Source organism: Salvia hispanica, chromosome 4 (assembly GCF_023119035.1).
Source record: "Salvia hispanica cultivar TCC Black 2014 chromosome 4, UniMelb_Shisp_WGS_1.0, whole genome shotgun sequence".
Taxonomy (NCBI): Eukaryota; Viridiplantae; Streptophyta; class Magnoliopsida; order Lamiales; family Lamiaceae; genus Salvia; species Salvia hispanica.
In genome coordinates, this window is record NC_062968.1 from 24631445 (window position 1) to 24647153 (window position 15709).

The following is a 15709-nucleotide window of genomic DNA, read 5'->3' on the forward strand; positions in this document are numbered from 1 at the left end:
AGAAAAAAGGGAATTCTTTTTGCAGGTGAGAATCATTTGAAATGGGCATGTCTAATGTTCCTAAATCACACAACAAATATCACTATTTCTTCTGCAATATGGAGTATTTCCGATCATCTAAGTATATATTCTCAAATTATAAAATTATATAAACGACACAAATATCATTAAATTATGTGTAGGATAATATAACAAAATCACATATAACAAAAACAAAATGCAAAACTTCATAAATATTCTTCAACAGTTATAATTACAATATACTCCTAGCTAGAAATCAAATCGATGGAACCCACACAACTAAACATTAAAGTTCAAGCTTTAACATTCGTTGCTCTTATTCAAATCAACCAAACACATTCTTCAGTATTTTTATATTCCACTTTAAAATAAAAAATTCATTTTCAAGGAACTGGTGAACAATAGAAATTAAACATTTTTTTTTATAAATCTCATTTTAGGCTTGTAATGTTTTGATGAATCATGATAGCTAACAGAAGGATGGAGAAGCTTAGATCAAAGCCAATTTGATCTTGAGTCTCAGTAGCTGTAGGATATGTACAAGTTGAGATCTTATAATCTCAACCGTTAGATTGAGTCAACGTTGAATTCTTTTAGAGTTTAAATAGTTTGTGAAAGCTGAATAGTCTGTATTACTTCAGCTCGTAATTCCCCCAATTTACTTCTCTCAAGATCAATAAAATTTCTCCAATTCCTGCGATTTACATTCTTGCAGTTAATCTGCAGATTTCATTCTTGATTACACAACAAATTGTAACAATTGGCGCCGTCTGCCGGAATCACTTTTGAAAGTTTTTTCCGATTAATTTTGGCTGGAATCGGATCTGCGACCAAGATGGCGTCTCGTTTCGAAGCTGAAAAATTCACCGGCAAGAACGACTTCGCGTTATGGAGGATGAAGATTCGTGCTATGCTCACTCAGCAGGGCTTGGCTTCCGCCTTGGAGAAAGAGGAGAAGGAAACCAAGGAGGCTAAGGGCACCGATGAGAAGAATGTCAAGAAGCGTGCAGAGATTGAGGCGAAAGCTCACAGCACAATAGTCTTGTGCCTTGGCGATAAAGTGCTGCGGGAGATCGCGAGGGAAACAACAGCTGCAGGTATTCTGTCTAAACTGGAAGATTTATACCTTACGAAATCGCTTGCGAATAGGCTGCTTATGAAGCAGCGGTTGTATTCTTACAAATTCTTGGAGGGAAAAGGGGTTTTGGAACAATTGGAGGATTTCAACAAGACCATCGATGATCTTGAAAACATCGATGTGTCGATAGGGGAAGAGGATAAAGCAATTCTATTATTGAATGCGCTTCCCTCCAGCTATGATTAGCTGCGCGATGCTATCTTGTATGGGCGTGAGAAAACCGTGACACTCCTAGAAGTGCAGTCGGCTTTAAGGTCGAAGGAATTGCAAAAGGGGGAGATGAGGATCGAGGATTTTGTATCTGAAAGCTTGAATGTGAAGAAATTCAAGGGAAAGAAGCCATACAAGAAGGTGAATGAAGTCTCCAAGAATGTGCCAAGTGATCAAAAGGAGACCCGTTCTTGCCACTGGTGCAAGAAGCCCGACCATATCAAGAAGGATTGTTTTGCTTGGAAGAGAAAGCAAGAAAGTCTGGGTGCAAAGGCAGTGAATTCAGCTGAAGAAGCAGAGGATGGTGAAGTATCTGTTGCTCTGAATATCATGGATAGTAAAGAAGGGAGCTCATGGATAATGGACTCAGGGTGTAGCTTCCATATGAGTCCAAATCTTGACTGGTTTGAAAATATAAAAGGGACAACTGGATCAGTTGTTCTTGGCAATAATCAAGTCTGCTCAATTAAAGGCATAGGTACTGTAAGGCTGAAAGTAGATAATGGATGTGTTGTTATCTTGAATGATGTCAAATACATTCCTGAAGTGAAGAGAAATCTGATATCATTGGGCTCACTTGAGAAAAAAGGATGCAAGTTTGTTTCTGAGGCTGGACAGATGTTTGTCAGCAAGGCAGGAAGAATTCTGATGAGAGCTGAAAGGAAAGGAAGTCTATACTATATGACATCAGCTATTCAGAGAGGAGATCAGGGAGTTGGCCAAGTTCTTGTAACAGATAATGTGAATCTCTGGCATGCTAGGCTAGGACATCCGGCCATTGGAACAATGAAGGAGCTGGTAAAGAAGGATCTGGTTCAATATAGTGATGATGAAACCAGTGCATTAAAATGTGAGGAATGTGTGCTTGGAAAAGCAAAGAAGTTGTCTTATCCTAAGGGTGTTCACACATCTACGAAGCCTCTAGATTATGCCCACAGTGACTTGTGGGGGCCAGCTCAAGAAAAATCCATTGGGGGTGGAAGATACTACATGAGTATCATTGATGATTACTCGAGGAAATTATGGATATACATCCTTAAAGAGAAATCAGAGGCATTAAAGAGATTCAAAGAATGGTGCTGTGAAGTTGAGGCAGAAAAGGCACTAATCTGAAATGTTTTAGAACAGACAATGGGTTGGAATACCTGTCAAGAGAGTTTGATGAGTTTTGTAAATCTAAGGGAATAAAAAGGCACAGAACCGTCCCTCTGAACCCACAGCAAAATGGGGTTGCAGAGAGGGCAAACCGCACCATACTTGAAAGAGTCAGATGTATGCTGCTTGGAGCTGGAATGGGGGAAGAGATTTTGGGCTGAGGCAGCCACCACTGCTGTGAAATTAATAAATAAATGTCCCTCTTCTAGCATAAATGGTGATACACCAGACAGTAGATGGTTTGGCAGGCATGTCACTTATGATGATCTAAGAACTTTTGGTTGTAAAGCTTTTGCGCATGTGAAACAGGGAAAACTGGAAGCTCGGGCATTAAAATGTGTCATGATTGGTTATCAACAAGGTGTGAAGGGATATAGGTTGTGGTGCATTGAGCCTGGGAGGGGAAAGGTAATAGTTAGCAGAGATGTTATTTTCTCGGAAACTGAAATGCCTTTTAGATCAACATCAGATGCTGGGAAAGAAAAGGTGGAGACATCTGAATTTGAGGTGGAGGCAGAAGAAAATCAGCAGCAACAGAAAGAAGAGATAAGTGCATCTGAGTCAAGTCAGGAACCTCAGCCTCCCACACCAAATGCCCCTCAAAGCTGGAAGCTAGCCAGAGACAGAGCTAGAAGAGCAGTAAAGCCTTCAACGAAATATTCTGATGCTGAATTCTTGTTTTTTTGCTTATTGGTGGCAGAAGAGGTTGAATACTCAGAACCATGCTCTTATGAGGAAGCAGTTGAAAGCAAGGACCATCAGAAATGGATGCAAGCCATGATTGAGGAGATTGATTCATTGCTGAAAAATGGTACTTGGGTCTTGGTGGAGAGACCAGATGGTAGAAGAGTGGTCAGCTGTAAGTGGATTTTCAAGAGAAAATTGGAAGCTGCTGGTACAGAGAAAGTCAGGTTTAAGGCCAGGCTAGTGGCTAGAGGTTTCACATAGGAGCATGGTATTGATTATGATGAGGTGTTCTCTCCTGTGGTGAAGCATACATCCATCAGGATACTCTTGGCAATAGTTGCGAGGAATGATTGGGAACTTGATCAACTAGATGTCAAGACAGCCTTCTTGCATGGTGATTTGAAGGAGACCATATACATGACACAACCTAAGGGTTTTGTGAAGTTAGGGGATGAAAATAAAGTGTGCTTGTTGAAAAAGAGCATATATGGACTCAAGCAAGCAAGTAGACAGTGGCACATGAAGTTCAACAGTCACATGATCAAGAGTGGTTTTCTAAGATCTTCATATGATGAATGTGTTTATATCAAGAGTGTAGGTGGAACTGCAATAGCCTATCTACTCTTGTACGTTGATGATATGCTGTTGGCTGGAGCAAGTGTAAAGGAAATCCAGAAAGTTAAGGAAGATCTAGCAACTGCTTTTGAGATGAAGGATCTAGGACCTGCAAAGAGGATCTTGGGGATGACTATAGTCAGAAATAGAGAGAAGAAGGAAATTTGGTTGAGCCAAGCTGACTACGTTTCAGATTGATCAAGAAATTTCAAATGGAAAATGTGAAAGAGGTTTCTGTACCTTTGGGGCAACACTACAAGCTGAGTGAGGATCAAAAGCCTAAGAATGAAGCTGAGGAGAAAGAGATGAGGCAGATTCCTTATGCAAACATCATTGGGAGCGTAATGTATGCCATGATTAGTACTCGGCCGGACATAGCACAAGCTGTGTCAGTGACAAGCAGATATATGTCCAATCACGGAAAGGAACATTGGTCAGCATTGAAATGGCTGATGAGATACCTAAAGGGAACTACATCTGTTGGGATCTTGTTCGAAGGAGGCCATGAGTTTGAAGGGGATCCACTGATGGGTTGGAGTGATTCAGATTTTGCTGGAAATATGGACACACGAAGATCTCAATCAGGGTACTTATTCACCTTATATGGGACTGTTATCAGCTGGAAAAGCAGTCTTCAAGGTGTGGTTGCTTTGTTAACAACTGAAGCAGAATTTATGGCATTAACATCTGCTGTCAAGGAAAGTGTTTGGATCAGAGGATTGTTGCAGGATTTTGGTGTGTTTCAGGAGTCTATTAGCATTGGTTGTGATAACAACAGTGCCTTATGCTTAGCAAAACATCAAGTGTATCACGAGAGGAGCAAGCACATTGATGTGCGGTTACATTTCATTCGGAAAGAGGTAGAGAAAGGAAACATAAGGGTGTTTAAAGTGGACACAGCTGAGAACCCAGCTGATATGTTGACTAAGCCCCTGCCTAAGGCTAAGCTCGAGTTGTGCATGAGTTTAGTGAAGATCTCGAAGGGTAACCATCTTAGCAGCTGAAACATCAAGGTGGAGATTTGTAATGTTTTGATGAATCAGTTGCATGATAGCTAACAGAAGGATGGAGAAGCTTAGATCAAAGCCAATTTGATCTTGAGTCTCAGTAGCCGTAGGATATGTACAAGTTGAGATCTTATAATCTCAACCGTTAGATTGAGTCAACGTTGAATTCTTTTAGAGTTTAAATAGTTTGTGAAAGCTGAATAGTCTGTATTACTTCAGCTCGTAATTCCCCCAATTTATTTCTCTCAAGATCAATAAAATTTCTCCAATTCCTACGATTTACATTCTTGCAGTTAATCTGCAAATTTCATTCTTGATTACACAACAAATTGTAACAAGGCTCGAATAAACTCACACTATCAAAAATATATCTAAAAAATTTGATAATCTTAAATAGATTATTCCATTATAATTGTAGAAATAATTGAATATGATTATATTTATTGTTTGGACAGGAATCAACTTTACTAGATATTTGAAAGGTTATAGAATGATATTGCTAGATATTTGAAAGGTTATAGAATGATACTGATGGTGGTTTGAAAAGAGAGGGGGCACAATGTCGATTAAAGTAAAACAATTAATATTAGACTACAGCCCATCTTTGGGAGGTGGATTGATAGTGGGAGCACCATATTTATTACCTTAAATAATTCATTTTACTTAATTAATTAATGTCCCTCATGCTACAAAATTTTTGAAGTAAGTCTCCTAAATTTCCACTCATTGCTTTTCTTACCATCATCACAAAATAAAGATTTTTTGCCTGTGTGTGTGTTCAAAAAATCTAAATTAATAAACTAATTATAAACTCCTATTTTATAAATAATGCAAAATCGGCGATCAAAAAATTGTGTCCGGGATTGGAGTAGAAATCGAAGTGAATAAAAAATCAAAATCTTCTTATAAAATTAATAAATCAAAATCTTGTGATCTTGATCCCATTTAAACCAGCAGATAATATAATCAGACTCTTTGCTTATATACATAAAATAATATTAGAGACAGTTTTGATATGTTGAGGAATTATGTTTTGAAAAAATAATCATATTAGAAAATGTAAAATTTCTTTATCTATTAATTTAATAAGTTAAGAAATACACGTAATAACTGTAATCAGGATTGTACAACTAGAAATAGAATTGTTTATATTATACTTTGATTTATATTAGTATGTTAGTTATACAAAACAAATACTAAAACTGGTTTAGATCTACAAAAGTAGTGGCGAGCGTCAAAATAGCATTATGTAAAATTGCATAGTAGTATGAAATTATAAAAGTCAACGGGGTAAAATTAGAGGTAATAGTGTAAGTCAGTTTATTTTAAATAAGTTTTAGCCTATGTTTGAATTAGTGGGAAAGTATTAAATGTGAAGGGGAAGGGGTGGTGGGGTTTAGGACGATGACGGTGGCACGGTGGAAGGGCACCGCCACCCCCTCCCCTCGTGCGCAGCGGCGGCTCATCACCACACCACACCCTCCATACCCCACACTTCATCATTAGTACCATACTACATTTCTTTTCTATTCTCTACTAATTTCTCGAATTTATTGGGTATTTATATATATGAATATGAGAGACTAGTAAATACAAACTCGAACCCATCCGATTGGACAATAGATGTCTAAGTTGAAGGTAGTTGTCACAAATGACACATAAAAACATGAACAAGTCAGCATTAATTGTGAAATTCGTATTGCAAAACATGCAACAAAAACACTAATAATCTTAGATGAACTGCAAGGGTTGTCCATACGAATGTAAGAGACTAGCATACAACACTTGAACACTACTTTCAAAGCCTCAAATTTTGACCTACACCCCTCTCGTCCTCGTGGGGTCCTCTCCTCAATATCTATATATATATCACCCTAAATCCCACCTTCACCTCAATCTCTCATCTATAATCCTCTCAACTACAGCTAGCAATGGCAGATGCAGGCTCGGGTATGGGGCGGCGAATGAAATTCCAGCTCCACATAGCCATGCTGGCCTTACAATTCGGCTATGCAGGCTTCCACGTCGTCTCCCGCCTCGCCCTCAACATGGGCATCAGCAAGATATCGAAACATCCTCGCCTTCATCCTCCTCCTCCCCTTCGCCTACTTTCTCGAAAAGTATATACTCCTATGTGCTTAATATTTACCTTTAAATTTTACTATTCCTCTTTATTTATATTCACATGAACAGGAAGGAGAGGCCGCCCATCACATGGAGCTTCCTCCTCGCAATAGTAGGGATAACGGCCAACCAAGGCTTCTACCTCGTCGGACTCGACAACACTTCCCCGACTTTCGCCCTTGTCCGCATAGAGAAGGTGCGGTTGGACCGCAAGGACGGGGTCTCCAAGGTGGCAGGCCTCCTCATCTGCGTCTGTCATCACGCTCTTCAAGGGGCCCGCCATCTACACCCCTGCGACGCCGCCCTCCATGGCAGTGTCGGGAGATGCGAGCTGGACGACGGGATGCCTCTACCTGATAGGCCACTGCCTGTCATGGGCCGGCTGGCTCGTGCTGCAGGCGCCTGTGCTCAAAAGGTATCCCGCCCGCCTCTCCTTCACCTCCTACCCGTGCTTCTTTGGGATCCTCCAGTTCCTCGTCATCGCTGCCTTCTTCGAGAGGAATGGCGAGGCCTGGCTCATCCGCACCGGCTCCGAGGTCTTCAGCGTCTTCTACGCTGTAAGTACTAAAATCACTACATAAGTCTCATCCTTCACATTTAGTCTAATTGGTTTCTAAGTTACTTCTATCATTATATTAGTAAAACCAACTATGGCAAGCGAATTATTTAAATTAAATGAATTCATATATTGAGAAGAAAATGATGAAAATGAAAGCTAGCTTGAATATTTAATTTCTTCAAGTTAAGGAAAGGACACCATATTAAAGAAATTGTCTAAGCAATAGAGAACATTATTGAAGCACTAGTGGGTCTTAAATCTCCATTGTTGAGTTGAGCCATGTGGTTTAAGTAAATCATATTGAATGTACAAAATTACTATACATTTATTTATCAAATTATTGAAAGTCGTACATGTTTGTACATGTACACACCCCAATGTGTGTTTTGTCAAGACAATCAAGATGACAGCCAAGTCTTATGATGCAGGGAGTGGTGGCATCTGGGATTGCCTTCGCTGTACAGATATGGTGCATAGATAAAGGTGGCCCCGTCTTCGTCGCAGTCTACCAGCCCGTCCAGACACTCGTCGTGGCTATCACCTCTTCCCTTCTCTTGGGAGAGGAGTTCTACTTGGGCGGGTACGACTCGCTATTTTTTTTATATATCATTAATCGAACCAATTCACTCGATCTTAGTTAAATTCTATGAGATGTCATTCTGTTGCCATGTTTGCCCTTTTACTGCATGTGACAATGTATCTCGGCTCGTTTCACAGTGCGAAAATTGCACTGTATCTTGCAATCATTCATCCACCTCATCATGTGACTAATTTACTCCTATACAAGTCCATTTTTGCTTATCTCCTATTATAATCTAACTATCATCTTGTTTAATGAACTGAATGTCATCTTACACTATGAATTTTCGATCCTGGCTCGCTTAAACTACGTCTGTCGTTTTCTAATTGAATTGGGCATCTCTATTATTAGTATATATAGTAGTAAAAAATAAAATAAAATATGATCAATTTGATGGGGATATATCATAGAGTTAGCAAGTTCCTAGCCATCCATATCTTTGGAGGTCAAGAATGTCACATTTTGTTTAATAATGCATCCCCTATTCCCCGACCGAGTTGGGATCTAGTGTGTTCTCTCCTCGTCCTAATATTTTGTCGTTTATTTAATTTCGTATTTTCATGAAATCAATATAATTATAAAATTGAATCTAGAAGTAAATAGAGCCGACCCAATGAATAATGACTAATTTTGATTGGTGGGTGTGCGATGGACAGGATAATTGGTGCAGTGCTGATCATATTCGGATTGTATTTGGTGCTTTGGGGGAAGAGCGAAGAGAAGAAGTTTGCAGAGATCCAATGCCGCGCGGAGCACAACACCAGCAGAGCCACCCCGCAGATCAGGCCATCCATCACCCAGCCACTCCTCTCGCAGTCAACGGAGAATGTTTGACTATGGATAAAATAGGAAAATCATGTTCGGCTATATTTAATTTAATATGAAAAATGGTTTGATTTTCATCTTCCTATAAGTTAGGAACAAAAAAAGTTGGGAAGAAAAAGGAAGAAGGTTTTGGGGGTATGTTGATTGTAATGATTTTGATTTTGTGAAATGGGATGTACTAAGATGGATGTCCGTTGTGTTTTTATATACTAGTACCAAGTTTTAATGGTGTTTGATTAGACAAGGTATTTTGTGTTTTTCTTAAGAATTACATGTAACAATATATGAGCATATTGTTGTTTTATGTTGGCCGATTGTTGAAGTATGTGAGCGAAACGTTGCGATTTTGGGGCGGATTGTCGTGTTATAGCAGTTTGTATAGTTGAACCGGGCCGAACCAAAAAACTGGATTGATACTTTGAAGAAAACTCGAGCCTGTCAATGGGCCCCACAAAGCATTTTTCTTGATCACTTTGTGATAGTCCAAACTCCAAAACATAGGTTCAGAAACACATTTTGGATCATTCACTTTATAAGACAGCAAATCCTAGGATATGAAGAGTGGATTGGTTTCAAGATTCAAACTAAAGTGAATATGTGTATGCAACTGCAAGTAGATTTGCAAGAGAAGCACTCGCACAGACTGTAAAATTTGCCATCTCTCCAACAAGAAAACTTGCAAATGAAGATGGCAATCACAGGAGAAGGGGTGGAAAAGCAAACTGCAACAACCAATATTGATACAAGTAAACATAGATGTTGCTTGTCTCTAGTAATAACTAACTAGTTGAACAAAGTTACAAAACTGAATTGAACATAACACTTTCACAACCATGTCTTAATGGATATTAAGTGCAAAGTTTTCAAATTTTTCCCAACACTACACACACTCACCACTAGGCACTAGTTAGATTATTATTCCTAACAGGAAAACTGCCTTTGCTATACTCAACAATCAACAAGTGCATTTTCTTGAATCATGATCCTAATTTGTTACACTCAACAATCAACAAGTGCTATCATACTCAACAATCAACAAGAGCATTTACTTGAATCTTGATCATGATCCTAATTTATCAACTCTTACAAGATAGTTGAATTCAAGAAAAGCAATTGAGCAAGTGAATTTTATGTATTGGATATCAAAAGTTTAGACATTAGCACATGGAGTAACACATACTGTATTATTACCCCACATTTGGTATTGCTATGTCGAAGGGAACACATCCTTGACGGCAGACGCAGCCGTCAAGTAATTGAGGGTATTCCTGAGCGTCTCCTTCTCTCGCTTCAGCCTCACAGCCGTATCCTCGAGCTCCAGCAGCGCCTGCTGCTCCCTCGGGGCCCCCTCGAAGGTGCTTCCCACGAAGAAGGAGAAGGGCGTGGGGAAGAGGTTCTTCCGCAGATCCTGCACCTCCTTCTCGGGCTTGCCATTTATGCGATTCGAGAGGCGGATCACATCCTTCATGTAGCTCTCGACCTCCCCGGCGAGTGCGTCCAGGTCGTGGAGCTCGCCGGCGGAGGGGCGGTCCTCGAGCCAGGTGACCTCGCCGACGAGGTAGGGTTTGGTGCGGACCAATCGATTCACGCGGAAGCGCTCCTGGCCCTTGCAGATGAGGAAGAATCGGTCGTCGACGAGGCGCTCGTGCTTCACGACCTCTCCCACGCAGCCGACGTCGGAGGTGCCGGTGGAGGCGTCGGTGTAGATGACGCCGAAGCGGAGGTCGGTGTGGAGGAGGGTGTGCATCATCATGCGGTACCGGAATTCGAAGATTTGGAGGGGGAGGACGGCGCCGGGGAAGAGGACGAGGGGGAGGGGGAAGAGGGGGAGCTCCGCCGCGTAGTCGGATTTAGGGTTTGTGTGGTGCTTCTCCGGGAACGAGGAGGCGGCGCACGACAGGGGATTGGGGCGACGGCGGCGCGGTGGGGAGAGGAAGCTGCGGGCGGGGTTTAATTGGGGTTTGGGGGAGATTAGGGAGGTGGAGGACGAGGGCGATGGAGATGGAGGAGAATGCAGGAGCTGAGGCAGCGCCATTTTCGGAGAGGAGAGAGAAATGGGGTCTAGGAAGGGGGGAAGGGGAAATTGATTGAGGAATTATTGAATGGCATGTAGGAATTGTGGAGGAGAGTGGGTAATCTTCACTGAATCATCGCCATTGAGATTGATTGAATGAAGGTTTTAGGGTTTGGTGTTTTGGATAATTGGGGAAGACGGAGATTTTGCTGTGGTCTTTGGTTTTACACGTGGATGGGGTGTTTATCTGGAGTTTGTGCGGCACAAGCCAACTAACTATTCATTTATTATAAAATAATTTATCGGATCTCACTCGGCATGGCCTATATGAGAAAAACTCTCAACCATCACCGAATTCTTTTGAGCGTCCATTTTGCTATATCCACAAAATAGTTTCATTTTATAAAAATTGAAAGTTTTCCTCTCATACTTTATCAATTTTTTCTCTTCTCTTCCTTATTTTTATTTACTATTTCTCCACATTATCTTACTTTATCTACTTTTTTTCCTCTCTATTTTACCAATTTTTCACTAAAACCTGTATTGTCCACAAATAGGGCTAAATATTTTTTTTTGGACGGAGAGAGAATTTACTTAATTATAACTATCTTAATTTCCCCACTTATGAATATGTACTTAAGTCTTTCTTGATTTGGACTAGTATATGCTTGTCTTTCACTCAAATTTTGAACTTAGTTTGTGAAAGGGAAAAGTAATTTGTATCCATCGCACATCTGTAATAGAAACATAGAATCAGTTCTCCACTAATCCCATAATTACACTCCATTAGTGGAGATTTATTCTTCTCCAATTGGAAGTAAATCCTAATAAATCTACATTTGATTCTGTAACCATTTCCAAATTCACTTCATGTCCTTTATCCCATTCACTTCAATTCACTCACACACCCATATCACTTAGAGCATCCGCTACCTCGTGCTTAGACAACTTAGTATGTATGTACGATGTTGCAGCTAAGCACATGGCCCCAACCCACTCCCAACTTCCGAGCTTGCACATGTTGTCGTGAGTCACTCGATACGCAATCCAGACCGACTAGAACAAGATCTAGTCGATGAAATTCGTTCGACCAGCTCGACGACATCAATGCCCTTAGTAGGGTTAATAATTTTATATAATCAAATTCAACTTTCAAACACTAATTATAGTAGTATATTCGAAAATGGCACAAAGTGAGGCATCAAATTAAATTATGGGATACAGCATTAATATCTTAAGTTTTGGAATCAAATGCTCTTCTTTTGAATGCTTTCCCTCCATAGTGGAACCCAGAATTTTTCCAGCCTTATACAATTTTCCATATATATATTCACGTCCCTTCAAACCCTCATACACAACATTCTTCTTTCTTTAGTTTCTCTCTCGACAACACTACTTTTTTCTCTCTAGAAATGGTAAGCCCACATCGCAGTTCCCTAACCTAACTGCATGAATATTGATGTTTATTGATTGTTGCAGAATTATGGGAAACAGACGGTGTTGGTGGGGCCGTGGGGAGGGCAAGAGGGGCAATATTGGGACGATGGCGTGTACTCGACTGTGAGGCAACTGGAGATAAGTCATGGGGATGCTATCGACTCCATCAGAATCGAATACGAGATCAATGGAAGATCCATCTGGTCGGAAATTCATGGTGGAAGTGGAGGCTCCAAGATAGATAAGGTATCAATCTCTATTTATTCATGTCATCAAGTTAATTCTAATGTTTTGTTTGTTGTGGTCAACCAGATTAGGCTTGACTACCCAGACGAGTACCTAACATCGGCGCATGGATACTTCGGGCATTTGCACGAACGAGGACCTGTGTTCGTGCGAGCCCTATCACTAGAGAGCAACAAGAGACGGTATGGACCCTTTGGGGTCGAACAAGGAACCTATTTTTCCTTCCCCAAAATACAAGGAAGGATTGTCGGATTTCTTGGCAAGTCTGGCTGGTTTCTTGATGCAATTGGTGCTTACATCGAGCCATTTCAAAACCACCATCTTGCTTCTCCAAATTCTATCTATTACTCTCAGCTCCAAATTTCTCAGCCTGTCGATAAAAATCAATATTCTATGATCCAAGGAAGCCTTGGCGCCGATTATGATCTTATTGTTGCTGTAAGGCAAAAGGATACTTCTTCTAATCATCATGACTACGCCAACTTTGAATCCTCCAACACTAAGATTCATAAACATGTTAGTTTTCAAAGAAGCATTCAGAATAATCATGTTAGTTCTGACAAAATAATTGAGAATAGTAGCGGTGTGGTTACATCGGGGCCGTGGGGTGGCGGCGGAGGGAGCGCGTTCGATGATGGAGTGTACGACGGGGTGCGACAAATCAACCTGTCGCGCAACGTTTGCATTGTGGCTGTCCGGGTTTGTTACGAGCGGAATGGAGAGATTGTTTGGGGGAGCAAGAATGGCGGCACGGGAGCGTTCAAGACGGACAAGGTATGCAGTGGAACCAATATATACAGTTTTTTTATTAATATTCAAACACTCCCCCTCAAGTTGAGTATCAAAGATTGTTGTTGTTTGCAGGTTGTTTTTGATTATCCATCGGAGATCCTGACTCATCTGACGGGCTATATGGGGCCTACGATGATAATGGGTCCGAGCGTGGTAAAATCGCTCACTTTCCACACGACGAAAGGCAAGTACGGGCCATATGGAGAGGAGGAAGGGGAGTTCTTCTCTACCAAGTTGAAGGAAGGGTCCATGATTGTCGGATTTCATGGCCGGAGAGGATTGTTTCTTGATGCAATCGGTGTTCACGTTCTAGAAGGTAAAGTAGCGAATGCTTCTCCAGCCGCCAATGCTAAAAGCTCTGCTTCAGGCAAAGTAGCAAATGTTCCTCCAACCGCCAATGACAAACACTCTGCTTCTAAAGCGACCAACCAAGCTGCATTGGTAGCTAAAAAGGCAGCTGATGGCTCTGAATGGCCTTTCAAATTTGGCAAGCGAGGACAAACGGACGAGGTAGTGCATCCAGCTCCATACGGGCCAGGGCCGTGGGGCGGGGAAGGAGGGAAGCCGTGGGACGATGGAGTATTCACAGGGATCAAACAGATCATTCTTACTATAACAGATGCAATTTGCTGTGTAGAAATCGAGTATGATCGAAACGGCCAATCTGTGTGGTCGGTTAAGCACGGAGGCACAAACGGACAGACAGCAAATCGGGTTAGACATATAAGATAGTACAAACTTGTTTGTTTCCATTACATCAAACCTGTTTTTGATTGTATGTATGGTGTTGCAGGTGAAGCTAGACTATCCAAACGAGGTGTTAACATGCATAAGTGGATACTATGGTTCGATAAAAAGTGAACAAGGAAGTAAAGTGATCCGTTCGTTAACGTTCCACACTAGCAGAAAGAAATATGGTCCTTTTGGGGAAGAAACTGGCACGTATTTCACGTCGGGGACGACAGAGGGGAAGGTGGTTGGGTTTCACGGCAAGAGCAGCACACATCTTGACGCTATTGGAGTACACATGCAGCACTGGTTGGGGAATAGAAAAACACCTAAGGCTTCTTCATCACTTATGAAGTATTTTTCTTGATTGATTAATTATGTTTTTCTTTAAATAATGCATCTTCTAGCACACCTCAATAAATAAATGGTGTCTAGTTTGGCAACCTCTTTGATTGAATACAACATAACATACATTTATATATACCAATAGATCAACATGCTACAGAAATGTATGATAGAGCAGTTTAGGATAGAGTGACAATGAGTTACATGTTTCAATTTTCAGCCGACCTATGTAGGATAGAGTGAGAATGAGTTACATGTTTATCTGCATTCACACTTTATCATCGTGAAACCACCATCTCGTCTCCTTCGGAGATCTGCCATTCTTACAATTCTTCACATAGCGGTCATTGTCGGCTGGGCGTTGCTGCATATGGCAAAATTCGAGAGATCAATGTCCGGGAACAGTTTCAGAATTCAGATCAGAGATAAATCGACAGTTGAATATTATTGGACTAACCTTCGCGGTGGAGCTTGACAGCATAGATAGAATGCTGATGCAAATCGAACTTACAGTCATAGCCGGGGACCAGGAGTCGTATAAAATATCTGCACAGTGGATATTCACAAAAGAGAAGAAATCAAGGAGTGACTAAATAATCTCCTATTATCATTAGAATCAGAGTCTTTTTCTGAATTTGGCTGCCATTAAGTTCTGGATATCTCATAGCTGGATGAATATTACAATTAATACATAAAGGTCAAGGAGTTCAAGATCCTATTTCAAAAAGCACATTTACAATTTTTAAACCAAATATTCTGCAAGTCTAATCAAACATATTCTTACCTTTTACACACTGTAAATATCAACTTCAGAAATGCTGATAGCGAGTAAATAGATAGAACATAATGGAGAAATAAGGAATAAAGTAACTCTAAAAGTAAGTAGAAGGATAATGGAGAATATATATTTTTCCTACGACTAAGAAATGAAAGAATAAATGCTGGGGTGGATTCTCATAAGTTTGATGAACAAAATCACTACACACCAGTTTAAATGTAAGCTTAAATGTAAAAGCATTTCTCCCTCTACTAAACGGTGTCCACTAGAATGTAAAATAACAGGATGGGAAAATTAGTTCATATATAGAGTATAGTACTCCCTCCGTCCCAGAGAAGTTGGCACACTTTCCTTTTTAGTTTGTCCCACAAAAGATGTCACATTTCCCTTTTTGGAAAAAGTTCTCTCTCACATGAATATAAAAATTATATTTTCTCTCTCCATTTA

The 15709-nt window shown here is 40.6% G+C and overlaps 3 protein-coding genes, 1 long non-coding RNA gene and 1 pseudogene across 4 annotated transcripts; 3 read left to right on the forward strand and 2 right to left on the reverse strand.

Moving 5' to 3' along the window:
• Positions 1-6729: 6729 nt before the first annotated feature.
• On the forward strand, positions 6730-7538 carry LOC125223165 (annotated as a pseudogene).
• Positions 7539-7935: 397 nt separating this feature from the next.
• On the forward strand, positions 7936-9169 carry LOC125223166 (protein WALLS ARE THIN 1-like). The gene is made up of 2 exons (XM_048126178.1): positions 7936-8096; positions 8753-9169. Exons 1-2 carry the CDS (start codon positions 7936-7938, stop codon positions 8928-8930), a joined length of 339 nt encoding a protein of 112 aa, XP_047982135.1. The 3' UTR covers positions 8931-9169.
• A 695-nt stretch (positions 9170-9864) lies between these two features.
• Positions 9865-11200, reverse strand: LOC125223164 (lon protease 2-like). Its single transcript, XM_048126176.1, has one exon. The coding sequence runs from the start codon at positions 10954-10956 to the stop codon at positions 10129-10131; it is 828 nt and encodes a 275-aa protein (XP_047982133.1). The 5' UTR covers positions 10957-11200; the 3' UTR covers positions 9865-10128.
• Positions 11201-12296: 1096 nt separating this feature from the next.
• LOC125222865 (jacalin-related lectin 3) lies at positions 12297-14620 on the forward strand. The gene is made up of 5 exons (XM_048125711.1): positions 12297-12350; positions 12415-12618; positions 12685-13392; positions 13483-14124; positions 14204-14620. Exons 1-5 carry the CDS (start codon positions 12348-12350, stop codon positions 14504-14506), a joined length of 1860 nt encoding a protein of 619 aa, XP_047981668.1. The 5' UTR covers positions 12297-12347; the 3' UTR covers positions 14507-14620.
• Positions 14592-15699, reverse strand: LOC125222866. The gene is made up of 2 exons (XR_007176623.1): positions 14942-15699; positions 14592-14848 (listed from the first exon to the last, which is right to left on the reverse strand). It is a non-coding gene; the product is annotated as an uncharacterized LOC125222866 (long non-coding RNA).
• Positions 15700-15709: the final 10 nt, after the last annotated feature.